The sequence below is a fragment of the Lepidothrix coronata genome, unplaced genomic scaffold, assembly GCF_001604755.1.
Source record: "Lepidothrix coronata isolate B3197 unplaced genomic scaffold, Lepidothrix_coronata-1.0 Scaffold223, whole genome shotgun sequence".
Taxonomy (NCBI): domain Eukaryota; kingdom Metazoa; phylum Chordata; class Aves; order Passeriformes; family Pipridae; genus Lepidothrix; species Lepidothrix coronata.
The window spans coordinates 1,039,291-1,066,365 of record NW_016690403.1 but is presented as its reverse complement, the minus strand read 5'-3'; the positions used below and the strand labels follow the sequence as shown (position 1 = coordinate 1,066,365).

The 27,075-nt window shown below is 38.2% G+C and overlaps 1 protein-coding gene across 4 annotated transcripts in view; it reads right to left on the bottom strand.

Annotated features, from left to right (window-relative positions):
- Nucleotides 1-27,075, bottom strand: part of GABRG2 (gamma-aminobutyric acid type A receptor gamma2 subunit) — a 60,496-nt gene that overhangs the window by 10,024 nt on the left and 23,397 nt on the right. For 3 of the 4 annotated variants that reach the window (XM_017833872.1, XM_017833870.1, XM_017833871.1), the window contains 4 exons: nt 25,990-26,057; nt 25,020-25,240; nt 23,804-23,886; nt 22,963-23,100 (listed from right to left, as the gene is read on the bottom strand). In XM_017833872.1, the coding sequence (XP_017689361.1) occupies nt 22,963-23,100; nt 23,804-23,886; nt 25,020-25,240; nt 25,990-26,057 (510 nt within the window). Of the gene's footprint in view, nt 1-21,593; nt 21,617-22,962; nt 23,101-23,803; nt 23,887-25,019; nt 25,241-25,989; nt 26,058-27,075 lie in introns of those variants that run through there. The other variant, XM_017833873.1, reaches the window with a different exon arrangement.

Below are 27,075 nucleotides of genomic sequence, written 5' to 3'. Positions count from 1 at the left end.
TACTGAAAGCACAAGGAAATAAGAGACCATATATATTTTATATGAACTTTAAGGTTTCTACTAATGGAGAAGTTAAATCAGGGTAAGTGAAAACTTCAGTGTCAACTCTAACTTGCCAGGCACTCTGGAGGTGACCAGTCCAAAAAGTCATTCAAGGATGCAGAAATTCTTGTGAACTACATTTTGCTTTCTAATCTGAAAGCCTGCTGATGCTGCAGACACTGTTGTGTTATGGAGTGTTCCAGAGACCCTTACTAAAGAAAGGAATAATATTAATACCACTGAGAGTTGTTTTGTTAATATCTTACCTTGCTTTGGTGGGATTTTGGGAAGTGAGATGTACTGATGATTTTTTTTTTTTTGAGGTAAGAGTGAGAATAACAAATAGAATTTAAGAATTGCCAAGACAAGGCAAGCCAGTAATTCTGTAATGTACTGACTATCTCTTCTAGCCTTGAAGTAATACATTCTGGTTTCACCTGGGACAGAGGGCATTTTCTTCTTAGGAGCTGGCACAGGATGTATTCTGGTTTTAGCACGAGGCTGGTGATAACACACTGAGGCTTGTTTTGCTGAGCAGGGCTGACCCCAAGTTAAGGACTTTCCAGTGTCATGCTCTGCTCTGCTGGTGAGTAATCACACAAAAGGCTGGGAGGGTGCAGAGCCAGGGATCTGCCCCAGATGGCCAAAGGGATGTTCCACCCCACGGAACATCATGCCCAGCACAGACTGGGGGAGCTGGCTGGGCGCTGCCCAGGGCTGGGCTGGCATCAGGCACTGGCTGCTGAGCAATTGCAGTGGCATCACTTGTTTCTGCTGGGTTCTGTTACTCTTTCTCCCCTTATTGTTACAATTATTATTAACATTATTCACATATTTATAATAATAATATTTTGTTTCAATTATTATGTTGTTCTTATCTCAACCCACAAGATTTACCTTTTCTTTCTGATTCTCCTCCCTGCTGGGGAGGGCTGGTGACTGGGGAGTGAGTGAACAGCTGTGGTGCTCCATTGCTAGCCAGGGGAAAACTGGGACAGTAATGAGTCAGGGAAAAGAGGACTAAAGGGTGGGATGCTCCAGAGAAGTGTCTTGGTGGTATTGCCTAGTTTATGTAAGTGATGTTAGAATTATATTATAGCATGTTTTCTGAGGTTTTGAATAAGGAAAGTACTCTGAGCATACAAAATAATGCAAGACCAAAGATGTGCAATTCAGGAACTAGTATCAGTTGTCATAACACATCCATCCAAAATGTCAAATGCATTAACTCCTCTGTTGAACATGCACTTGACAGTACTTTGCTTTAATCACACCTTTCATGATGCAATCTTGCCCCAGCCCTGTTTTTAAGCACATTTGGTTTATTTTCCAACTCCATTCATGGACTTCTCAGCTCTTTAGCTAAAACCAGCTTAAATACTCTCTGGGTTTTTTCAGATTATCTCTGTGCCTCAGGTGATTTTTCACTCCTAATGTGATGCCTGCATGAAGCTATCAAACTAAGATATTATTTTAGCAAAAAACTGGCTAGAGATGATCCTTAGCACAGTGTCGTTCGTTAGTCCTCAGTTGACAAACTGATAATCTTTTCATTATTACTTCATCCTCTTTCCCTGAGCTCTGGCTCTTGTTTATCCAATATTGTCTACTGCAGCAAGAAAGCTTCTCAGACTGCCAGACTGCTTTTGGAGGACTAATATACTTTTGGATTTTTCTAGAAATGAATGATAATGCAATGCGGCAGTATCTTTGTAAGACAACATACTTAAGGACTTAACATTTGGCACCATAATTAGGAGATTTTGGATTACTTAGCCTTTCACCAGAGACCTTACAGTCCTACGGTCCATGTTAACTGCTACATATGTCTGGAAAATAATACCTAGGTAATTTTCAATCTTTAAAGAAATACAAAATTTCCCTGGAAAAAATAATCTTATTACACTGAAGAGCATAATAACTCATCCTTAATATATTTAGACCTTTTTTCTCTCCGAATATCTGTATTTCTCCTATTCCTCAATCTTTATCATATACCTATTCCTCTATATCAGTGCTTGTGTGCCTATAGAGGCAATAGACACAGTCTTTGTCATCTGAAGATACAATACCGAGTTATTCGGTTTCTTTGGTGATATATATTTAAACCAGAATGCAATCCCTCAGGAAAATGCTATCCAGGTCATGTTTATCCTCATGTATAAATACTCATGTTTTCTCCTAAGTGTATATGCCTGCCAATTATGTTTGGAAGATCACGAGATGTAGGGCAGGGTTCTGACTTGAGACACAGCATTCTCAGACTGTCACTCTGAAAGGGAATTGGAGTATTTCTTTTGGTGGCAATAATCTCTGCTGCACGCAGAGAGAGTGCATGGATCTTAAGTCACTTCTAGAGTAGGAGATACTTTGAAAATGAGATGGATGCATCAGTATTCAGTGATCATGACCTTAGTAAGCCCTTACAAATGTATTTCTAAGTCCTGTTCCATCCTATTTTACACAGGCTCAAAGCAGTCTATGTGAACTTCAGAAATTGTTAAGTTCCTCCTAATATACATGTGTGATATAGTGATTTGCATTCCAGGATTCTGGCTCTGTAAGCCAGTAGGGGAAGTGAATTCCTGATTTGGGGAACCATCTGTGCACACGTCCTGACCTAAGTCCCAAAGGTTCAATAGAAGGAATTAGTGGGGCATAGCCAGGGGAATGTACCCTGTGGTTAACTGATTTAATCAGCACAGTGGGTGTGATCCTTCATTGCTTCCTGGTTGTGGAATCATTTCTACCTGTGCAAAGTGAATGGGAAATTATACCCATTAGTGCTCTCTTTATGCATGTTTAAGTGACTGTGCAAAGTGTAAGGTACTGGGGAAACAAGCCTTTAATTTGTACTCAGAAGTGATTTGGAAGCTAGTGCAAATGCAAGAGAAAAGAACAGCTTTAGAACATCACAGGAAATTGGTGTCTTAATTATAGTTCAGGTAGCAACACTTTTAGCTGAGATTGTCTCACGCTATTATGAGATTCTGCTTTCTGTTTTTTAAAACACTGCTGGATTTAAATTATTAAAAGAACCGCAGAAGAGCTTCAAAAATTATATGTTGGCCGCCTGGTCAAGTTATTTGTATGCGTCACTTCAGTTAATTCTCATAGATGGGTTGGAGTGGGGAACATTCAGTGCTTCATTTCTGTTAATTCTGAGAGAGAGTTTTGAACAGGGAAATTCCATTAGATGAAGGGCTGGCCTTTTTATGGGTTGGCATTTCTGTAAAAATGTTTCATGGCTAACTTCAAAGCTTTGGAAAACAGCCAATGTTTGCATAGACGTGTTCACAGACATAAGGTTTCTGAAAGTTTGTAAGACTTCATTTCTCCCTCTGTTTCTTACAAAGCTACACAGCACTCTGAATGGCAGAGCAAAAACCAACGGATGGTAGAGGTGGCTGTCTTCTTCTCAAACTGTATTTGTCCCATTAAACATTCCACCAGCTAAAATCTCCAGAATTTCTCTGTGTTGTGCTGAAAGTTTACAGCGTGTGAGCTCCTCACCTCATGGACTCCGTGGTGTCAGGAGTTTCATTGTGGAGCTCTTCTCCCTGAGAAACTGCATGTGTTCTATCCCAGGGTATGAATACAATTTTTCTTGAATATTTGGTTACTTTAAATATTTTGGCAGTGTTTACTAGTATGAAAATCAATGTGTGTGTTATTAATTCTGATATTTTTTATAATTTAGTGGGTTTTGTGCCAAAAATGTAAAAATCTGTGAAGAAAATAAATTATATAGGAGAACATTGATGATGAATCACTAATTGGCAGAAAAAGCTACCAAGTATCTTTATAGTGTCTTTTTAAAACATTAAGATTTCCTCTATTAATGGATCTGTGAAGCTGCAAAAAAAAAAAATTCAGATAGGAGAAGAGTAATATATGAGCCAAACTCTCCCAAAATTTTAGGCCATCATTTGTTCTTTAAGGACAGATCAAATGACTAAACACTAGGATCAATGTAAGTCACAATTGATATAGTAACTAATAGGCACAATTCTGTTAGTGCAGCAAACAGCGACCACACGGTTCATACAGACCCAGAGATGCAGCAGCTGTCCAGATTCCCAGGGGGCTTTTATCTCCTCATTTTACACAGAAACCATACAGAGAAGAGCCAGAAATTTTTTAAAATATTTGCTGAAAGAGCCATATGAAAATATAGATAGAAATGGAACGTTTTCTCATAAGTAACTCATATAAATAAGTATATAAATAAATGACATGTTTATATATTGGAAACCCTACCCAGTTCATATTTCAGGATGGAGTATACATAGGGAAAAAGGGAAATAGCAAAACTCCTGCCACAGGAGGGCACTGTCACCTCAGAAGAGAAACGAGAAATGCTTGCAAGTCTGCCAGTGGAAAACCGACTCAAAACCTTCTAATTGTTGTCGCCACTGAGTGTTTCTACAAACACTGAAACGGCACAACTGACTCGTGTGGCTCTGTTAGCAGAGGGCACTTGGAAGGACTAAACTGACTCTCGTATGGCAGAAATATCACCAAAGCAACATCACCTTTGTGCTACAAGTAATGAGTATAAACTTCATAAATTGTTAATGAAGAACAACAGTTGCAGCAGAATTTATCTTCTTTTCCTCATAAATAGCTAATAGATACATCCTTGTTCTTTCTCTCTTTTGCTGTTAACATGGCCTCAGTCTCCTTTTCTGCTAGGCAGAGATCACAGCCAGTGCTGTTGGTTTATTTTAAAAGAAGGAACGGGTAAATAGTAGTTTAATGGAAAATATGTGTTTTCTAGGGCTTAGTCATGGTACATGAAAATACCATTAAAATAGTAGCATATGATTTCTATAAACACCTCCTTTAAGCTAGGAGGTTCCTATTCTCTCTAGCTCTTTAAAGGCTACTGGATTAGTACAGACTATAAAAGTAATAGTAAACAGGACCAAAAGGATTCTAAATGGATCTTCTTCCAAAAAGAGTCAGGCCTGGTGCCATTTTTACACAGCTATTCTGTAATAACAAATAATAACTGGATGGTATTAGACTGGGGGGCATTGCCTGTAAAACAGCTGATTTCCTTCCCATTGTGTGCCCTTCTGTACTTGTGGTACACTGGAGGGCAGCAGGGACACCCAAAAGCTGCTACAAGTGGTGAAAGAAAATTAAAGGAAACGAAAAAAGAGAGAATATGGACAAAGTCTTTTCTCTTTCACGTCAAATCAGGTGATAGTACCAGAGCTCTGGTGTTGCTCTGCTCAGCAGTGCCTGAACACAGATAACTGCCCCCAGGAAAGGCAGGAAAAGGGGAGAAGGGGAGACAGGAGTCAGATCTCTCTCCCAAATCAAGCCAGTGTCAGACTGTGGATTACATTGTACAGTGCAGCTCTAATCTAGGATGAAAAATCATGTAAATAAGATTGGTGTATTTGTCCTGATGCACCTTAATCTGGCTTTTGTCTCCATCTCTTTTCTTGCCTTGACAGGGTCTATATTTGGAGTTTGCTGGCATTTACTGTCTTGGTGACCATCTTGGGTACTGAGTCAGCCTGAAGATGGGGTTCAGTGAGATGTCTTGCACTGTTACGGTAGCATGAGCAAAAATATAATATTTGTTCTAAATTGTCACAATGAGGATTCAGATTTAACCTATTCAGATTATTGTCCTGTATAAAACTTGGTGACCTATTTTTTTTTATTCTTTCAACAGATCAGAAAGTTCTTAAGTCTGTCTAGTTCAATACTAATGTACTTCTAAAACCAGTCACTGATCACATAAAGAGATGACACTCGCTCTTCCAGTGCAGTATGTTTTTGCATATATTGCAGGAATGTAATTTCAGCTGAAGTTTTTGATCACTGGGCACATGAGTGAATGTTCATCAAGACAGAACAGAAATTTGGTCACAGGGCTGATCATAAGCTGACATGTATGAGATTTATTGGTTCCCACAGCCAGAAATGAGAAACCTGGGGAAAAGGCAAAACCAGAAAAAAACACTCTTCCCTAGATATCTGACCATGAGACCTTCTTATCTCATTCTTTGCCAAATGTCCTTTTCATTGCTTCTATCCTTCACAGCTTTTTGTTCTTTCACTGACTGATTTTTAGAATTTATAAGGGCCAGAGTTCAAAAAAGAATTAATAATTAAGTCTCTTCCATTCCAAAAATGCTCAACAACCTCTTTCCCTCCGAGGTTTAGCAGCAAAATATCACTGTTGTGTCATAGAGAAGTTGTGATTTGAAATAAAATCCTGTAAATGTTTAGTCTTCAGGACAAAGAAAGAACATCTGCCATGGCATTCCAGATATTTGCTTGCAACAGACTTGAAGCACAAGGACACTGTGCCAGTCCCTACCTGGCTGCTGGCATTCCTCAGAGAATGGACCAGCCACATTCATTGCTGGAACAGCACAACAAGTGTAGGGAGTGATTTCCCCTAAAAATCTAATCGTGGAAATTCTAAATATCCATTTCTAAGCTGTGATTATACTTTGATTATGTAATGAGGTAAAACAATGTTAAGATTTTGACAAAGGTTGCACTGAAGTCCATTTATATAAGATTGTCTCTGGGATTCAGATAGCTGAAACCTGCCTTTCAGTTTACATTCCGAAGGATGAATCCCAACTGCATTGCACAGCTGGATGGAGGGCAGGGGATGGGAGATTTGCTTTTGTTCTGCTGTTTTTAGAAAGTAAGGTGAATGTCTATGTGTGAATACGTCTGACATCAAACACCTTGATTTCCTGTGGGAGCACAGAGAAGAGAACTGCAATTAGTTTATGTTTGTGAAATGACAATCTCAGCTGATGAAAATTCTGCAAAATGAGATGAATCATTACAGTCATCCAAGCAAATTAAATTTCTTTATATATGACATGACTTTCTGCCCAACAGTTCTGTATTTTGTTTGGTCCTTGGCCACTCATTCCACTTGAAGTGATGTTTTGTCAGTTCGTTTGACAGAATGTGTTCCATTTCTCATTAGTTTCTAATTATAGGAGGAAAGAATGTAATGTCACTAGACAGTGATTAAAATCTATTACTGTTGTTCCCACCTTCGCTTTGGAATCACAGAGACAAGATTTAGCCTGAGAATTTTTTTTTTCTGAAAAATGTCAGTATGTGGAAATGTATTGAGGAACTGAATGTAAACTTAGATGTGTTTGCTTCCAAGATTTCATCTGTGAATGCCAGAAGTCTGAAGGGAAAATGAACATAACTGACCCTATATATTTCCACATGATTTTTTCCTAGTTTGCAACATAATTACAAACAACTGATCTTTTTTGTTTGTTTTTGAAGATGGGTAAGCTATTACATTGGCATTAGCAAACACAGGAGGATTTTTAGTGTGCAGGATTAATGCTCAGATGTGATAGCAGCACAGTGTAATAGGTTGCAACTGCTGTGAGTGAACCATTATACTCCAGTGTGTAAATAATCTGCAATTTATAGAACCTTCTGCTCTCTTTCCCATCCCCCTCCTGCCTAGGAAGCATCAGGCAAGGATGAGAGCTCAGCATCTTCTCTCTGAATGGTTAGGAGTGGTTGGGTTTCTAAATGACCTCTTTGCCTTAGTGTGATAGAAAGTCCATTGAGTTCAGAGGTGAGAAGACATGAGGATGACAGGAAACGTCGTGTAAGGTGAGAAAGGAGAGTCCCCATTTCCAGGCAGCCCCACGTGCTGGGTCTGTTCTGTCAGGAAGCTGCTGTGCCTGCCACGCTCAGGCCACCTGTGGCTCTGGCTCCTTTGAAAGGCTGGTTGTTATCTGAGTAGCTAAGGAAAAGCTCTCTGCTTCAAACACATTATGCACCTTTAGCAGGGCTCTGTGCGTTTAACGTAACGACTTGATTCGTTTTAACTATTTAACCTATTGCCATAATAATAAGGTTTTGAGATAGTGTAATCACCAATGTAAGGAAATAGGAAATATGTTTTTTCATGTTTCACCCATTTCAAGGTACCCAGATGGTATACCCACCTGCTGGCAACATCCAACCCCGCTTGCTACAGGGACAGTTGGAAATAACTTTTATTTCCATACTTCAAAGCATGAAGTACAACACATCTCTGGTGCTTTAGATCAAACACACTATCAGAATTCTGAAATAGCATGACATAAGAATTGTCAAAGCTATGTAAATTTTATCACGTTGAAATTTTTAGCGTTTTGCATCTAGGGAAAAAAAGTACATCGTGTTTCATGTGGTGGTAAAGCACAGTATTTACACCATACTGTGGGTCTACGTATTTGGACTTACTGGACAACTGTGCAAAGGATTTGTCTGAAAAGAGAGTGTGGGCAGCTCCAGGTGTAATAAGATCAATGTAAGATGTAAAAATGGGATTTAAGTTAAAGGTGACACTTTGAGGCCTAGGTCAATGACTGCTAATAAAAATTATATACAGGTCTATTTGTTAATGCCACAAGAGGAAAAGAATGAAGTATTTAAATTTTTTGGTCTAAATAACAAATGTTTTACTGATATGTTGGAAAACTCTTGAAATTAGTTTAATGAGCTTTGTGCAGGATTTGGTTGCTGAAATGACTCCACAGGACTAATGTAGTTCATAAAATACTTCTTAAATTTGCTTTTTCATCCTTATAAATTGTCTTGCACAGCAAAGGTCATTCTTGAATTTCTCTGAATGCTTTTCATTTGGAAAGAAGAGGAATTTGAGGATATACTCCATTTAATCTTTGATCCAGATGTTTCCAGTTATCTTAGTCAGAGCCGGGAGACAGCAGACCTGAGGCTGCAATAAAAGTTAATGTTTTCTTCTACTTCCTCTCCAGAGGAGAGAAGGTGTGATTGCATGGAGGCAATTTTCTGCAGGGGAGCTACAGATTTCATGGATTCATTCTGTCTGTTGGTGTTTAGGACTACTTAGAAGAATTTTTGATAAAAATATGACAAATGTATTTGTTTTTCAATTTGAGATATTCTTCTAGAAGAGACTATTGTCGACTTACACTTGAGCAGTAAACACTACCCTCCTTCTCCTGCTCTCAGTTTGCCTGAGGACAAGACCTGCTCTGTGTGCAGATTCCAAATTGTTTCTGGTTTATTAAGTATTTTGTGTTGCAGAAGCCAGGTGCAAAACTTCAACTATGTGCAAATTAATCTTGTTCACAATCACAGTTTAGAGGTAACAGCAGAAACATCCACTGGCAAAAGTAGGTGTTGCAAAATAGTCTAAGGTGTGATTGGTGAAGAAATGAAATGCAAAATACTAGCTCTAACAGAACAGTTATTTATATGCTAAGAAAGCAGATGACAAATGTGTTTGGGTGTATTTTTAACCTCTTAAACTTTCTAGGAGGATATTATTGACATCAAGTAGAAAGTAAAATTGCTGAGGGAAAGAAAAAGAAGCTTTCCAAACCAGTATGTCTTTAGTTATTCAAGGGGGGGGGGGAAGAAAGATTTTTAAAATCAGGGAAGAAATAAAGGCCCTGAAGTAGAAGGAACTAGGTTATGATTGAAATAGTAAATAAATGTAGAATTAAAGTAGAAGATATAGGAGAAATTGAGAAAGAGAGAGAGAAATTAGTAAAAATGTCAAACAATGAAATAATGTTATAAAATGACACTTACTACCAAGAGTAAGATAAGCCACAAGCCCACATGCAACAGGCCCAAAGGGAAGAAGAGAGTTGAAGAGGATGCTTAGTTTGAAGATCATCTCTCAGAAGAGACAGCTATGAATCATGAATAATTTATAACCAGTGTTGCCATTTGAAGTCAAACAGATCAAGCCTAGGATGTAAAAAAATTCTTTAAAGACTACAGATACCATCTTGAAGCTTCAGTTACCAGCTTCACGGGAATAAAGGTAGAGCTTCTAGGTGTATGTAATCACCCTAGTCCAAATCCTACAAGGTATTTAAATGGCTTGCTCTTTTCAAGAGGAGACCTTTGAAGAACTATTTATTTCTCAAATAGACATATTCAGGATAACGTTCACAGCTACTACAAAACAGTTCCCCTGGGAGTCTGCATTCCATGTCGAAGTGTGTACACCATCACACTGCATGTTTTCAGGCCAGACACTGCAACCTCTTAATCTTTTCTTAAAAGTGAGGTTGTGACACTGTGAATCCCATGGGTTATGTCTTTTTAAGGCTTTCTTCTCTTAGCATTTGAAAATGTTATGTCCTAGAAAGCTGTTAAGAATGAACTGGCAATTCTGAATCTGAAACACAGTGTGGCATCCAGAGAGGGATGTGTTTGTAGTCCCACAGGAACACGGGGAGGGAGCTGTGGGTTGAGCTTTGCCGTGCAGGCTGGAGTGTGCCCTGCAGAGCAGTGATGGAATGTGGAGTCACTGAGAGAGAGGCCTTTGGGAGGGCTCCTGCAGTGTTTGTTAGAAGTTCAGATGCTGGGGAGTTTGTAACTCCCCAGGGAGACGAGGCTGGGACAGGTGCTGGGCACCAGAGAAGGTTAAAATGCCCCAAAGAGTCCTCCAATGCTTTTTGTTTTTATCTTTCTGTAGAAGTTGCTCGACTCCAGGGCGAGATGATGGGTGACACGCAGAAATGAGGCAGTGGTCATTCGTACCTTGCATGTGTAGCTTGTTATAGAGATTCTCTGTGAAACAGTCATGATGTTACCTCAGACTCCATAAGAGAGAAAGACACTCAAAATGCAAGAGGCAAAGCAATAAAATTACAAGCATTAATTTCTCACACCCAACAAAATAGTATTTGCTTTGAGGGGCTCATGAGTTTCCTGGAAGGCATGTACCTATGGAAATGCCATCCAGCTACCTTTAGGAAAGCACCATTCCCACCAGTGTGGCTCCTCCATGGGCCCAGCAGCTGGGGCCCTTCTAGTTCAGCTCTGCTGCCACACTCCCCAGCAAGCACTTGGCCCTTCATAGGCACATATTGCAGGTGGGACAGAAACAGTTGCCCAGAGAGCATTTAAATACTGGTTTTACTCTTTTTCACTCTACTGAAGTCAGAGGCTTGTTTTTTTGTCATGACTTTCAGTTTTTACCATGGAAATGACAGCCGTGTTCTCAAATTGCATCCCAACTGTTCCCAGCCAGACCAATTTTAAACATTTTATTTCTAGAAGTTCAAAAGAAGATGACTGATGGTAGTTTTTGAAAAATACATGTTTTACTGATATAGTTTCCTCCCTGTTTCTTGATCCTAACATTTCTATGTGAACAACTTTTTAAGCCAAGTGAATGTTTGAAAATATGAATACAGGTGTAAACAAAGTTCTCCAAGCAGTTCTCAACATGAAACAATTTATTTGTTGTTTATTTGTATTAGTATGAGCTAGCAACCCTGATTTTGGAATAAAATTCCCCTATCATAGGAATTTTATCTAGGAGAAAAAAGTTTGTATCTCCCAAGTTTACACTTCCAGGGTAAATGAATTATAGAATTAGAGCTTTGCCATATCAAAAATAATATTGCTCATTGCCCTTTACTGAAAGGCTATTTTTTCCTTTAAATTGATTTTTATACTGTACTGTAACTTTTTTGCATGGATAGTCCCTGCAGCACTGCATTCAGACAGGTGTATTAACAACTATCGTACATTCCTCTTTGATTTTAGCTAGTACAGGTGGAATGAAGCTCCCACATTCAACTAACCTAGTCTGAAGTGCAGACTCTGTCTATGAAGAACTTCATATTGGGCTGAATTTCCTTATTTTCAAAGGTGTTAGAGTCAAATATTATTTTAAGTACATTTCTGTGTAAAATTTTTGCTCACAAGTCTGCTAAAGGATCTTCTCACAAAAGTTGAGTGTATATTAGAATATTACTTTCTCTTTAATTCCACACACTAAATCCAAACTCTTTATCTGAACTATGCATAAAAAATTGCCATTCTTCAATCTACAAATATTATGCTGAACACTTCTCAGATTATTTCAGTTGTTTCCTTATTTCAGTTTAATTCCCGATATTCTTATTGGGATATTTTGGCTCATAGATCTTAAACCCCATCCGGAGGTTGGAATTACAATGGCTTGTGAAATGTAATTAAAATTGAGGTAAATAATGAATAGCTCTTTTTTATAAGCCTCAAAACTGGTATTGTTTAGGCTTTAGTTAAAACTTACAGAAGTACATTGCTTTTTATTCTGTTCATCTAAGAGAAGTCAAGGTCATATTATCTCAGGCAGTCCTTGATTCTAATTCTGAAAATATTGATCAATTATAAGTATTAAGACAGAAGTTGCAAAGTGTCAAAAAGACAGATAGGGGAATTTGAGGGACTGTCATATAATGGGGCTGCTGCTTTCCACAACATCAGCAACTCCATACGGTCCTCCTCCCTAGAAGGGTTAAGAAATGACTTAGAGAACACCTGTGAGGTGCTTTCAGCTGCTGAAAATGGCATTTACATGTTGATTAGACAGCAGGGAATTCTACCATGAGATGCAGATCCACAGGAAATTGTCCCTTCTTCTCACAGATCTACACATTCTTACTTAATTATCCCTAGAGAAAATCTCTTATTACACCAGGAAACAAAAATCCACTTTAAACTTCCAAGGCTGTGTCAGTAGGAATGAGGTGGGCCACAAAGACATGAGGTAAAGATTTTTCCCCTCCAAACTGCCCAGTGTCAGCAGCCCAGCATTCCGTGGAGGGGGCACTGTGGGTTGCAAAGCCAGGGCAGGCAGAGGAGGTTCCAGAGGGGTGGGAACTGCTGCAGGTACCAAGTGGATCCTGTCCTGCACAGAGGGCACCGTGACCCCAGTGCCAGCTGGTTCTCCTGCCTGGCAGGGGCTCCACAGCAACAGTCCTGGCCATGGCAGAGCCCTGGAACCTCCTGCCTGACTGACACGGTGCCAGCCCCTCTGTGCAGGACACCCTGGCACTGCTGGGCTTTGCTCTTGGCACATAAAATGAGCCAGTTCAGGAGTTCAGAGGAATGTTCTGTTGCCATATTCCAATATTCAGATCATTTATTTCTTCCTTTTTCACTTTAATTCTCTGAGTTACAGAGTCATAATTGGTTTTAACTATTTGCACCATTCACTAATAATAAATTCTCTTGGTGAAGTTCTTTACTTTTCTTGTCACCAGAGATATATTATCTCACTCTGAACGGGAGGATATCCTATACCTATACCTGAAAGCCTGCTCCTTTTTCTCTAAATCAAATCATACAGTTTTTGACAATTCTTGTTTTTTTAAAATACTAGTGGAAATTTTTTTTTCTTCATATTCAACAATACTTTTGCTTTTCCCAGGATCAAAGCAAATAAGATAATTGTTCAAGAACTCTTATTTCTTAGCTCCAATTCTTAGCACAAGAGCAAACATAGCTGGAGTTGACAGTATGCTGTCATAAAAGGTAACATAGGCACTTCCAAGATGTTGGTGTTTCACTTTGGGACTTTGCAACTGGAACAATCTAATAGCTGCGTTCCGGACCAGTAATTTGCTACAGTGAGATAAGAAAGGAAATTTTGGTGAACTTACAAGTTGGTTGGAAGTATTCAGACTTGTTTTCTTTTGTTTTTAAATATATGTTACCTAGTGACAGCAGAAAATAATCAAAGAAATCATTCCCATTATTTAATGAGTGTGGTTTTGCATTTTGCATAACTAGAGAAGGGGTGTAAAGTAAGGTCAAACAGTTGTTGCTGTCTGTAATTTGAACCATAGAGTGTGAACCCATCGTAGGACTTCCGAAGGGAGGTAAGGGAAGAGAGTTGTTCAGGGGTTTTTTTAACCTATGCACTCAGAATGGAAGCGACTTCATGGCACTGGTTGTTACCTACACAGCATGGCTCTGCTTCCTCTTCAGATTCATATTCTCAAGGTTAAAGTGGAAGAAATTGAGCTACAATCAACAAGAACACATTATTTGCAATAGTCAAGTTTTTTGATAATTTTCTCATTTCTTGGAACTATATCCAAGAAAGAACAAAGAGCAAATGCTGACTAATTTCCTGATAATTTGTAGTCACTAGCATTAAGACACACAAAGGGTGTTGTGGTACTTCATGCATTAAATCTTGAAAAATATTTTCAAATTCTTCTATGTAGGGCATGACACAAGAAAGTATTATTACATCAATTTTATCCTGTAGCTCTTTAGCCTTAATTATGCAGTTTTCTTGAGAGTAGCAAAGAACTCACTTAATAGACTGTATCACTTTTTGAGATAAGTGGCATATTTATAGCTTCTGTAATGTACATTGAAATGAGGACAATTATAGCTTGTTTCAAATGGCAGTGTTAAAACACACTATTTACAATTAAGATTTAGTTTTAACAATACAAAATGAGGGAGTTAATGTTTGAGAAATGTACAATGATAATGACAGTTATCTGCCATGCTTAACATTATTCTACTCTACTCCTCTGTGTGTAGAGTGTTGCCAGCATTGTAGGATGGGTTTGTGGAATTGTGTAGATAATGTGTATCCAATAATGGAAGTAGAACATTTTCTAGTCACAAGGTACAGCAGAGTGGTTTGTACATACTGTATGTACTGTAGTTTGGACATACTGTACACATTTTCATTTAACATTTTCTCTTTGACCCTCCCATTTTATTTGATTTAAAAAAAATAAAAATGAAAGCTCATTGAGAAGGTCTCTTTAAACTTAGTTGTGTTAATTTAGTTTCATTCACTTTTTACATGGGGTATTTGGCTGGATTTGAGTGTTATCAGCTGTCATGGATGCTGCCTGGCCCTTGTTACACAGACTTGTCTTGCTTCCACCCAGCCCTTCAGTTATATCTGTTCAAACCCAGTGACAACCTCCCCCGACAAAACAGCATCTTAGATAAGTAGGTTACTAAAAATGCTCTGTAATGACAGGAGATTGGGAAGCTCGAAACTGCACTTGCAAACTGAAGGGATTGAACTAAGAACAGCCTTAGAGCATATGTTTATTATTTAGGACATATATGTGCTCCAGGCAAAACTAAACCTATTTCAACTAACTATCCCTGCACTATACACATCATGAACACAGAGCTGTCATCGTCTTCAAACATCCTTAATTAATTTATTTTTCTCCACTAAAAGAGCAGGAAGATGATGAGTAATGTAAGACCAAGGAAAAAAAAAAAGTTAAATTATCTTATAATCATTATACTACAAACATATTTTTTTGTACATGCAAAGGGTCTGGAAGTGAAACATCAGTGCAGGAAGTGACTGTCAGATTCAGACTGATCAATTCACAGATTAGAGATTATCTTGTGACTTTACCACTGAATGTACTTACTCACTCTAAAAGATAACTCCCCTAAAAATGCTTAATGTTCAGAGTTATTTTAATGCTAAAATAATTGTGACTATACATTGCTCTCTAACTACCAAGCCATTGTGTCTAATCCTTTTGAAAAAAGATTTCTCCTTGCAATTCATCATAATTACATCTGGCTCCAACTGGAAAGGGTGACATTACAGTGTTTTCTCTTGTGATGTTTCTGTGGAAGTCAGTCATTATTTGGAGTATGATGATTTCATTTTACCAAACAGGAATTATAAAAGGGAATTGGGATGTTAATATGCTTTGTGTCTCAAAGAGTCATCAGTACTTATGAAAATATATACATAGGGACATTAGAGGCATTACAAAAATTCGTGTGCTTAGTTATTTGCAGGAAAAGTTTCAAGATATAGACTTACTCTGCTAACTTGCTGATTTTATCATAAAATGAAAAGCATTCAAAATTCAATTTTTTCTTTATTTTTAAATAATTTAAATTTCTTAAAAGATCTAATTATTTTCTTGCTATTAAATGAACAAATATTATTTAAAGGCACTGTTCTATTCTATCCACAAAACTATATTTAATGCAAAACCAATCTTGCCTATAATATCTGTGCTTTTGTAATTACCCAGTAATGGGTTCAGTGAAAACGCTTGTCAGACCCCACATTATCCCTTTTTTTCTGGTTACTTGTACTTTAATTCTTTTTATCCTTAGCTGCCCTTTCTAAAGCTCAGTTTAAGCTCTAGCAAGCCATGCTTTCAGATATGGCAAACCTTAGGAAAGACAGACTCAGAAAAAAAACTTGACCCTCAAGAGTCTGTTCAGTTGGGAAGTCATGCTGGGGCAGATTGGACAAGTTTTCAGAGCCCACAACCCTTTTCCTCAGGGACAGTCAGGATTTCACTTGGCTGAGGTGAGTCAGTTGACATTCAGTCTAGGAAAAACCGAGGATAAAAAAAAGGCTGAATTACTGTCACTGGAATTTTAAGAAAGCCTTTAACCCCTTTCAAAAGATGAAAAATAATCATCAAAGAGCCTTTCAACTCTTTATATGATTAGTTAGAAGCAGGTGGGCTTGAATGCATAAACCTGAAGCTATATAGATACAAACCTGAACAAAACGGTCAGATTCTTTCAACCTGGGAGAATCTGAAACATACTGATTCCCCAGAAATAGTGACTTTTTTTTACCCCTATTAAACCAAGAAAATCTGACCTGTCACTGTGAAGAGATAGCAAAGGAAAGGAGTGTTTGTGCTCTAGGAGCATTTTTGCATTAACACCAGTGGTGAAGTCCCTTCACCCTCGGTCCCGACTCCGTCGCTGCTGCCATGGCTCGGGGTTCTCACCTCTCACCATCCAACTCTTTCCAAGGATCTGACAGCAACTGGCAAGAGGATGGAAATGTTTCTCTCATGGGTGCAGCTACCCTTGTCACAGAAACTGGAAAGATCATTTTTATTGTTGTAATAACTGAACACAGAGCAGAAGAACGGGCAAAACCTGGTTATTAATTATCCATGTGGCTCGGATCCAGAGCCTTTCTTGCTGGATATGTCATTTGTGTTAAATTCCCTGGCCTCAGCCATGTTAAGAGAGCATGGATTTTCCTATGGTTCTGCTGTCACAGGAATAGGTCTGTGGTGATTTGAAAAGAAACTACAGACCAGGTGATAAACAGAGAGATGGCTGAATGACTAAAGAAAGTGGGAATGCAACTGTGTAGATTTTCAGGCAAGGCTGAAGCAGCCAGTACGGAACAGCCCCAAATGCAGCTGACTTGAGTCCTTCCCAGCCATGCCAGGATACCTCTATCCCTCATTTGCAGTTCATTGAACAGTTTCTTGGGACGTCTTTGGTTTGTCCCTGTAGTCTTGTCTGCCTCTACAGGAATTATACAAGGAGAAATGGTTCTAAGGACTTGTGGCTTCGCAGCTCTGAACAAGTGTGTGTACACAAGTGTTGAATGCCTGCATGGCAGGGAGAGTGCAAAAAGCTGCTTACTGAATTAGTTCATTTATGCAGTCATGGGAATTCATCTGTAAATAATTATTTGCCACCCAATTAACCAACTTGGAGGACAAAATGCGGAATATACAACAGGTATGGAATGAGGGAATTGTAATGCATTTTTGCTTTCTGAAGATATGATCCTGAAATGTAGATTATTTTCAATGAACCAACTTTTCAATAGCTAAACTTTAGCAAACATCCATTAATTGCTATGGTTTGATGGATGACTGACCAGACAGGAGTATCCAGATTATTTGAGAAAAATTTGTTATTCACATTCTAGATATGTCTGTTCTTCCTTATACTTCAAAACACATATACAGTAATCAACCCGTCCTAGAACCTGGGGCTGTATATGGGGCTTTCAAGGATTTCTAGGTGCAGTGGCAATCCACTTATGGCCATTTTTTAGTGGCCTATTTCCCAACACAGATCTTCAAATATGATTTGCAACTGTCATGTTATATTTTGCCTTATTAAAGAAGCAGAAGAAGACTCCTGTTTTTTTGAGCATTATACAACCTCTGGGGACTGCTTGTCTGCCAACAGTTCATTACAATACAACACTAAAATAAAGTATAAAGGCCTGCAAATACATCCTCCTCCACAAAATAATAGCCTTGACCACATTTTCCTGATAAAACAGAAACCAGACCCAGATCTATTTATGTGGCTTAATAGATGCATAGGAAGATAAATATTTAATTACCAATTTGACACTGTTTATCAGTTATGAGCAATACTGATTAGCTCTGTAAAACCCAAGACAGGAAGGAAATAAAAAGGTGTTTACAGATATTGGCTGACCAGTCTTGTGGATCCTGTGCAGCTTGTTGGACTGCTATTTATTGATTAGTCTTATAATGCCTTTGTATCTAATTAAAAATTCGGGACAAGCTCTGTAAATAAGCTGTAGACAATGTCTGGTGTAAAAGAGGAACTACCCAGTCACAGAAATGAACTGAGAATACCAGAAGCTCCGTCTGTCCTGAATAATTACACAGGTACAAAGTGGTTTGCATAATATAGTATTTTTTACATTCAAAACCACTGGAATAGTGAGCAGAAATCCAGTTTGTCTAGTTCTAGTATTTTTTATGAAATTCATAAAGCAAGCCCTTTCCTCCTGTTCTGTGGTGCAATTTCGTAAGCCCTCTGATTTTAGGGTTTCTACTATCTTCCCAGAAGCAGTGGGTTTTGCAGCAGTATCACATTCTCTATCCTTCATGGACTTCTACAGCCACCCAGAATTTTTTCCTAACAACTACTGATCTTTTTATGTTTATGCATTTGATTATTTCCTTCCTAAATCTTTCACTCTTTAACTGCAGAAACTACTTTCAAATTTTGACATGTTCCTGTTTTCCTGTTCCCAAAGTGACACGTGTCCTGATCAATGTGATCCACGTGTGCATTATATTTTGCAAACCTTATACTTCTGCAGCACTTGTTGCGTTGCAGTAGCAATCAGAAAAATTAAAGCTTATTCTTCTCATTGGTCAAATCTGAGTTGACAGAGTTCTCTAGAAAAACTTCCTTGAAGCTTCTCATTAGCAACAGACACCTTTTGTTCTGTAATGTGATTCTAGGTAAGCTCTATAATATTTTCATTTTGGCACCCAAAAAGTAAGGAACAGCAGCATTTACTCATACGTTTCACAAGTGGCGAACTTGCTGGGCAATTTTTTCACTAAATTTGTTTCTTATTTTGAATTCACAGTGAATATAAAAGGTCAGAAATTAGATATAGAATAGTTATTAAGGCTAAACAGAACAGACATTCATTTGAATTAAATGTACTGTGCGATATTGTGCTTCTCTTTATTTTTGCTGCTCTTTTCATACTTAGTGTCCACTTCCTGCCATATTCGCAGCTAGTTTTACATTTGCCCCATGTATAGACCGTATATTTAATAAATCACACACACTTCAATAGCTAAAGACACTGTAAGCATAACATGAACTCTGAACTATGTCAGTAAAGCAACCTCAGTATTAGTTTTGAAGTAGGATTTTACAAATCTGTTGCTTTCTTTCTAAGGGCTACCCATGGCATCCAAGTTTTGCAATGTGGTGAATTTTTGTTCCCTAGACTTCTCCATTAGCTCATCCCTTTTTTATGGAGGATCTCGTCACCATTCAGTGGAGAGGGCCTTACACTGTGAGCACAAAGGTCACACAAGAGAAATGGTAGTTTCCTCATAAATGACTGAGGTATGCACTGTTTGAGAAATGATTGTGGACATACTTCAATAATACAAAAAAATCTTAAACCCATCTCAGTTTCTAAGTGTATGAAGTCAACTGTACTAGTTCATGTAACTCAGATGATATTGTCTTAGTGTGTATTTTATTGCAAATTACCTAAACTAAACCACTGCTGTTTACACAATGTAGATCGTAGTAAAAAAGCAAAAAATATATCCAAGTAACATGTATGGACTATTTAGTGATTTTAATGAAATGTTCACAGGGCAGAAGGTTTTGAGTTTACTTTTCTTAACAATCCCCACAATTTCTGGACATTAGCTAAGTCATTTCTTACTGCTTGCTCAGTGACTGTGGAAGAAAATTACAGTTCTAAGTAAATGTTTAGTTTGGATAGTTTGGAGGGAAAGGAGCTGCCACTTCAGGATGACTCACTTCAGACAAGAGAAACAGGCAGGATGGTTTGTAATATTCCAGTTGCTTTTTTCCTGCTGTTACTGGGATTTGCTGACTATTCAGGGACAGAATTGTGACATCTGGCCCTTTCAGTTAATCTTCTATTTCTGCAGTGCGTGCAAAGGCAGAGCAGCAGATAAACGAAGTCATTTCAGCAAGTGCATCAGGTTTCAGGAAGCTCACACTCAAACAAGCTTTGTCCTTCTCTGCCCACAGCTCAGCCCAGAGCTCAAATGTCCATCTTTGACATGACAGAAAGAGAGTGAGGGAGTTTGGAATGGCCAAATCTCAGCCACCCTTTCTAGTTCCCTGCTCTGAACACCCAGCGAGCAGAGCCCTCAGGGACTGGCACTGGGAGTCTCTGGGAGGAACGAGGCCAGAAACAAGAATGGTTTTGAAATGGAGTAAATGGAGATATGGAAAGTTTACTCCGGTTTCAAATGCCTTAACACCATCAGCAATGGGACTGATATTAGTTTCTACCTAAATTCTGTTCTATACAGCACTGAAAATCGTTGCATAAAGTCTTAGCACTTATTTTGGCTGTATGGCCATTGAAACATTAAACTGGTGTGCTCAGGCTGCATTTAGGTTTCAAATAAATCTATAAATTTGGAATATTTTTCCTGTCTTTTCTTTTAGTGAAACTCTACTGCAAATATGTGCATGTTAAGAGAGTATTTTAAGTAGAGTATGGGTCTGGCTGAGGAATATTGGACTTAATGTAGCTACCAGTATGCTAATATGTCACTTAAGTAAGCAATGAACGCTCTTTAGGCTCTGCCAGCTTTACCAGACTCATGACAATCCCTATTTTGTTGTTGAGTTTTTTCCCCCACCTTCTAGTCATTTAGATACCACACCTAGATCAAAATAAAATGTAGTTTTGTGTATCTGTGGTCATAAAAACAAGAGGAGCAAGGAAAATCAAACATAAGGTAACTGCAGAAGAAGAAACATATACACAGGGCATTTTCCCAAGTTTTTATACACAGCAGGTCTCTGAAAGCAGCTCAGCAGGCTGAGTAGCTTTCATGGGCGTTTTGTCTTAGGAATTGAGTGACTCTCTGCTGCTGTAAAGTGCATGCTAGCTGCTAAATACTTCCTTTTTAATGCAAATTGGGTGGACTGGTGTATGTCATCATATGAAAAATTACACATAAAACATTATGGCAGTACTCCAGGTGAGTACTACAAGCTTGAATGAATATCCCCTGGGGGGGGGGGAAGTTTTCTTTGCATGAAAAAGTGTATTTTTGCTTTCTAAGTTTTACTGTTTCCCAGAATTTACCTTGTTTACATTAACTGAACATCAGTGTGCTTTTGATTCACCAATGCAAGATGTGCTGAATCAGGGGATATGGAACTTGTAGCATGTTAAGATTTTATTATTTTCTATCTCTGGTCAAAAGAAGAGTTGATTGGAGATTCTGCTCAAGCAGAAAATTAATGAAAATAGCAAATAAAGGAAACTCGAATGAGGGCTGAACTGTAGTTAGTTTTCAGTCTGGGCAGGATGAGACTTTAGAATGCACTTGGATACACTGCTGTCTTTTGTGCAGTCCGAGGGGAGATGTATTGCTGGTTATATTTTTGCAATGTGTGATGTCTAATGGTGGTTATTAACAGCTCTGGCTCACACACATGCTGCTCTCCTGTCCTGTTTTGCACCTTTATATTTATTTTCCTGGCAAAACGAGAAAAGTTAAATGCTTTCTTGAATTTCTGACTAAATATCTTCCTTGGCTAAAATGGAAGAAGATACCATTAGGCAAACATGGCTACAGCTGGGAGGCTACATTCCACTTTTTTCACCAAGTATTCAGACTTGGAAGGGACCCACCAAGATCACTGAGACGAACCCTTAAGCGAATGGCCCCTATGGGGATTGAACCCCCAACCTTGGCTTTATCAGCACCAGGCTCTGACCAACAGAGCCAAGCCACAGTTTTGCCCTGCTCATAAGACTAAACATGTCATTGGTACTTAACGTCCATGATTCAGGAGTTGGAACTTGAAATAATTCTCCACCTCTTTCTTTGCACATCTGTGCAATGCACAGCAGGCTCCTCTCAGCTCTCGTGCATCTCACTTCATATAACAGCAATGCTGGCCTTTTAGAAATAAAATGGGTGGGGGAATTTCTGAAGCCAGAATTAACACAGATGTCTGAATTTAAATTAGTATACTTGCCAGATCAATAAAATAAGGTAAAAATTGGAAGCAACCTGAAAAAAACCAAACCTGCTTACATTTAATTCTTCTTTTTGAAAATAAGTAATAAAAGACGAGATATCATGCACCTACAATCATGTTAATATGCAATTCCTCTTTAAATCCTTTCTCATAGTCACTGATTTTCTTTCCACTGAGAAATAAAAAAATATATATTCCTAGAATAATATGTTTTTCTTCTTAGTTAGTAGAGTTAATTTTTTTTTTTTTTACTGAATGCAGAGTTCTTCATTTATCATTTTAAATTCCATTACTTGTTTCCAAGGAGATAGAAATATGCAGGAAAATCATCTGAGACTCTGATTTGTAAGCCTGTTGCCTTTAATGAGAGTTGAATGTGTCTTTTTTAAAAAACAAAGTAAACTTAGAGCCTCTGTAGTAAAGAGGTTGGGATCTCCCATTTCATTTGTGTGCAGGCCTACTTTCTGTGTCTGGAAGTTGGGAGGGGATCATAAAATGTTCCCCTCAGTATCAGATCATCATGGAGTGGCTCAGCTCTGCTGTTTTCTCCACTGGAGCAGTGGAGGAACTTCCCTCGCCCACCCCCCCTTGCAGTGGTGGTTTCTGCCAGCAGTCCCATGTACCCCTGGAGGATGGGAATGGACAGGAAAGAACTTGTTTTTCTGCCTGTGAGCTGTTCAGAAATGCTAAAGCCTGGATGGTTTCACAGATATTTAAGAGCCTGTAATTGTACTGAGAAGTGCCAGTGCTAAGTTCTAACCAGAGATCTCTGTCTTAGTTTGATTCTGTTAGTAAAATCCAAAATGAACCTGGGGGTAAACACATCAGTTGTCTTACCTGAAGTAGTTTTCACCACCTCAGTTGTGTTTCTTAATCCTGTGAAGGCGAACTGATAAAGCCTCCAGGACCTGGTGTCCCCCACCTCGACCGAGCTGCGCTTCCACTGGTAGATGATCTCTTCTCTGGGGTACCCATCTTATTGCAATGGGAGATACAGAAGCTTTGGTTCAGAGTCAGTGCTAGGGTTTGGGTGTACTTTGGGCAGTAAAAATACTACTTTTTATTTCTGAAAAACCTGGAGAAGCATATTGCAAATAAATTATAGATATGTTTTCCTCAAATTACTTAGTAGTGCCTTTTACTTAATGTCACATTTTATTTTATTAATTACAAATTGAAATCACATTTGAGATAAATTTTTCAAAAATAGCCTTTCCACTTTTGTGGACCCCATAGTATATAGTTTTTTCCATCCTTCAGTTTTGGACAAAAAAAGTCTGCAGCTGGACCAGGAATTCACACCTTGACCTGACTGCAAAATGTCAAACTTGAGTCCAACTAGTGCAATAATAAAACACCTGTGCGCAAACAGAAAGTGTAAGGCCACGGGACTTTGATGCTGAAAGTAAACATTTCTACTTTTATGCTCAGATATAAGCATAAACTAATCACATAGGTCCAGAAATTCGATTATTTTTTTTTACATAGCATTCCTCAATTTTATTTGTGAACGTATATGATCCACGTACTGAAAATAAGACCAAAATAAAAGTGAAAACCATTGGGCTATGTCTAATTAAGAACATTATATTCACTGACTCTAAGAATGTAAATATAAATTTATAATAAGCAGTTCAGGATGGGGCAGAAAAAGGATATTTTTAAGCAAGTTACTTACAACTTGAAAATTCCAGGGGGCAAGAGTGCACATCCATTGGGAAGTTGTGTAACTGTAGCTGACACTCTGCATCAATTGTCAGCCTGAGAAGAGATCAGGATATACAGAATGCACTTGAGAAGTTTGTCCTGAAAGCTACATCATGGCAAGCAAAATAAGATTCTTCATAATATGGATCTTGACTATGAAATATATAAATATTATATATAGGGAGAGAGAGAGAGCAGAAGTAAGTTATTGAGAATTATGTAATTGTTTGAATATTCCAAGCATAGAAAGACATCATGGTTACCAATAACCACTGTTTCTTTTTTGGTTACATAGACCCTGATCATCTTTTCAGACTGTGTAACAGAAGAAGGTATTAAAGTTCTGTTCCTCTGCATCTGAAATGGCAGCATTACTCATGACTAACAAATCCATAAGTAGATATACAGGTCATCTCATGACCAGTGACAAATCTTTGTATCACAACATGCCATAATGCACTAGGGAAATGTATTTTCTGTGACAAAAATTCTATTTCCGAAATGACGGATGGCAGTCCAAATTTAGACATCTGCATCCAAGACAGCCACCTAGACTCCCTTCCCAGCTGGTGCAAAGGTGCTCTGAGGATACACTTCATTTCAGGTTCATGAAAATTTTAGTGGAATGGGTCATATCCATAGGTTGGGATTAAACCTTAAATGTTCAATGCTGAAACGATAAACCTTACTCTCACAGGATATTTGAGGAACAAAATGCTTTCGCAGTGTTGAGCCTCATCTAGCTAAATTGTAGTTGATTCAGAATAAGACACCTTTGATGTATATAATACCTCCTTTTATACCATCTACTTAATTCAGGGAAAATTCAAATTTATCAGTTTAGTGGAATAAAAAGGTAAAAGACAGTAGGGACCAAACCAGTGGCAAACAATAAAACATACCTGAAAATGAAGAGTAATTACTGTAAAAATCTGTAATCATTTTAATATAGGAAGGTGACTATTGTAGAGCAAGACAGTACAATCCATAGGAAGAAATAAAATTCATTATTTATAACATAAATTTCATGCAATGACTATCTTCTAAATACTTCCCTTTTTCAGGGTTTTATGAATAAATAAACAGGAAACCCCAATGTTTTTTCCGTCAGGTTAGTGTCAAATGACCTGAATTCAGAGGGTCTTTCTCTGGCTTTCCTTACAGAAATTAAAGTTACGTGTAAATACCTCAACGTGTACAAGACTCTGCCGTCATTCCAGATCCTGAGCATCCTATTAGGAGTTGTTATCCAATGAGCATCAGCTTTCTTGGAATTTCGGAAGAATGTGTCTGGTATCCAGATCTTCCCAACCATGTTGCTGTTTAATCTGAGCACTTTTATAGTGCTGTTGAACTTCAGACGTCTGTCATACCACGTTTGGGCGAAAAATATATCAATTGTATATTCCTGTTGTGTTAACCAGAAATACTGATGAAAACATAGCACTCAGCATTTTACATAGCTCCTGATATGCTTTCCTTAATTTCACATGAAAAAACTGAACTACAGAAGATGATCCTAGAACTGGTAAAACCAATTTTTTTGTGAATTTTACAAAAGATTATTGTTTAAAACCAATTTATCTTGTTATTTTTCCCACTGAGAGATAAAACTAGGGTAAAATTGAGTGTCATATGCACCTAACTCTGTGTCCCCACGTCTCAACCGAGACCTGCTCAGGCCAGAGAACAATTACCTATTTCCTTGGATCTAGGACAGGAAAAGTTTGAGCTGACTGAACTGCCTGTGTGCCGTGGTTATATCAGCAGTGGGGAAGCCTGTGGAGAGGATCTGGGCTTTCTGCTTTTTATCGCTGGGTGGCAAGAATTGTCGTATCACTGGTGAACAGCTTTCCTTATTTTGTAGCAATCTGGAAGCTCAGTTTTACAGGAGTTAAACTGTCCCAAAGCGTGTGAAAGTAGGGCACATGAAACTGTGTGGATATGTTAAAAACTATTATTATTACATTTTTCAGCATAGAGCTCAGTTTTCCCATCTTGTAGAGATTTATACCTCATAATAGTCCTCACATTCATAATTACAATGAGGTTTTAAAAATAATACAGATACAACACAACATTAGAACTAATGGAAGCTTTGTCATGTCAAAATGATGGAGACGTGGTAAGAAGGAAAACTGGCAATCATTCACGTACCATGTTGATGGCATTCACAGGCCCAATGCTGTTTACATACATGTCAGTGTGAATTATTGTTGGTTTAACTGGAAGAGAAACACGAGAATCAGTGAAATGAATGAAGGTCAAAGTCAACTACATGGAAGTCAAACACAATCATACTATTATAGTACTTCTCCTGGATGGCTGTGGTTGCCTCACATTTAAATGTGCATATACAATAAATATAGATTTGCAGCAATGTCTTCAGTTTGAAATTAGCTGGAGACACTTTGAGACAAATTCTTGTATCGCTTATTCTATCAGAACTAATTCCCTTATGCTATGAGAATAAATACTGAAATGAATGTTGTTAGCTTAGAGTGACTCATATCTGACTGAGAGGATGTATATTTTGTGTCAGGTCACAGCAGCACATCTGACAAAACACTATCAATGAGAACAAACCTTTTTCTTATGGTGTTTTGGACCACTTGTTTTACATTATAATGCCAAATGCAACATGACTGCTGTTGCCTGCAGAGGTGGCTGTAGGCAAGTAGCAATTTCAGGAGCCCAAAGCAAAATTATTACTCAAGGCTCTCAAACAGAAATGAAGAACAGTTGTTAGAATAAATTTATTTTGAAATTACTCTATTGGAGCTTTATTATTCTTATACACCTTGACTAAAACATGATGTTTTTTCTCAATTGCTTTTAAGAATGTCTACTTCCTCTCTGTTTCTGGAGTCTTGGATCGGGAGAATAAGTTCCTCTGCTAATTTACACTGTATATGTACATTGAAGGTTAAAGACTCATGTTATCCCCCACTGTGAAAAATTCCTTTGTTTATAAGCCTGTATAAACTCATTAGAAACAGGTTCCTTCATTAACCTTGCTGCTCTGCTTTCCTGGGCCTTCCTCAGCCATGAAATCTCCCTGCCTTTTTCTATAATTCTATTACTGCTGCATCCTCTTCTCCAGAGGTATTGTCTGCCTGTGCTGTGCACACACGGGGCTTCTCAAACACACTTGCAGCAATTCAGATTTTTCTCTTTGAGCTCCCTCAGTAATCAGTGGAGAGGAAGATTCCTGTAAAAGGTGATTCAGTCAGATAAGACTTC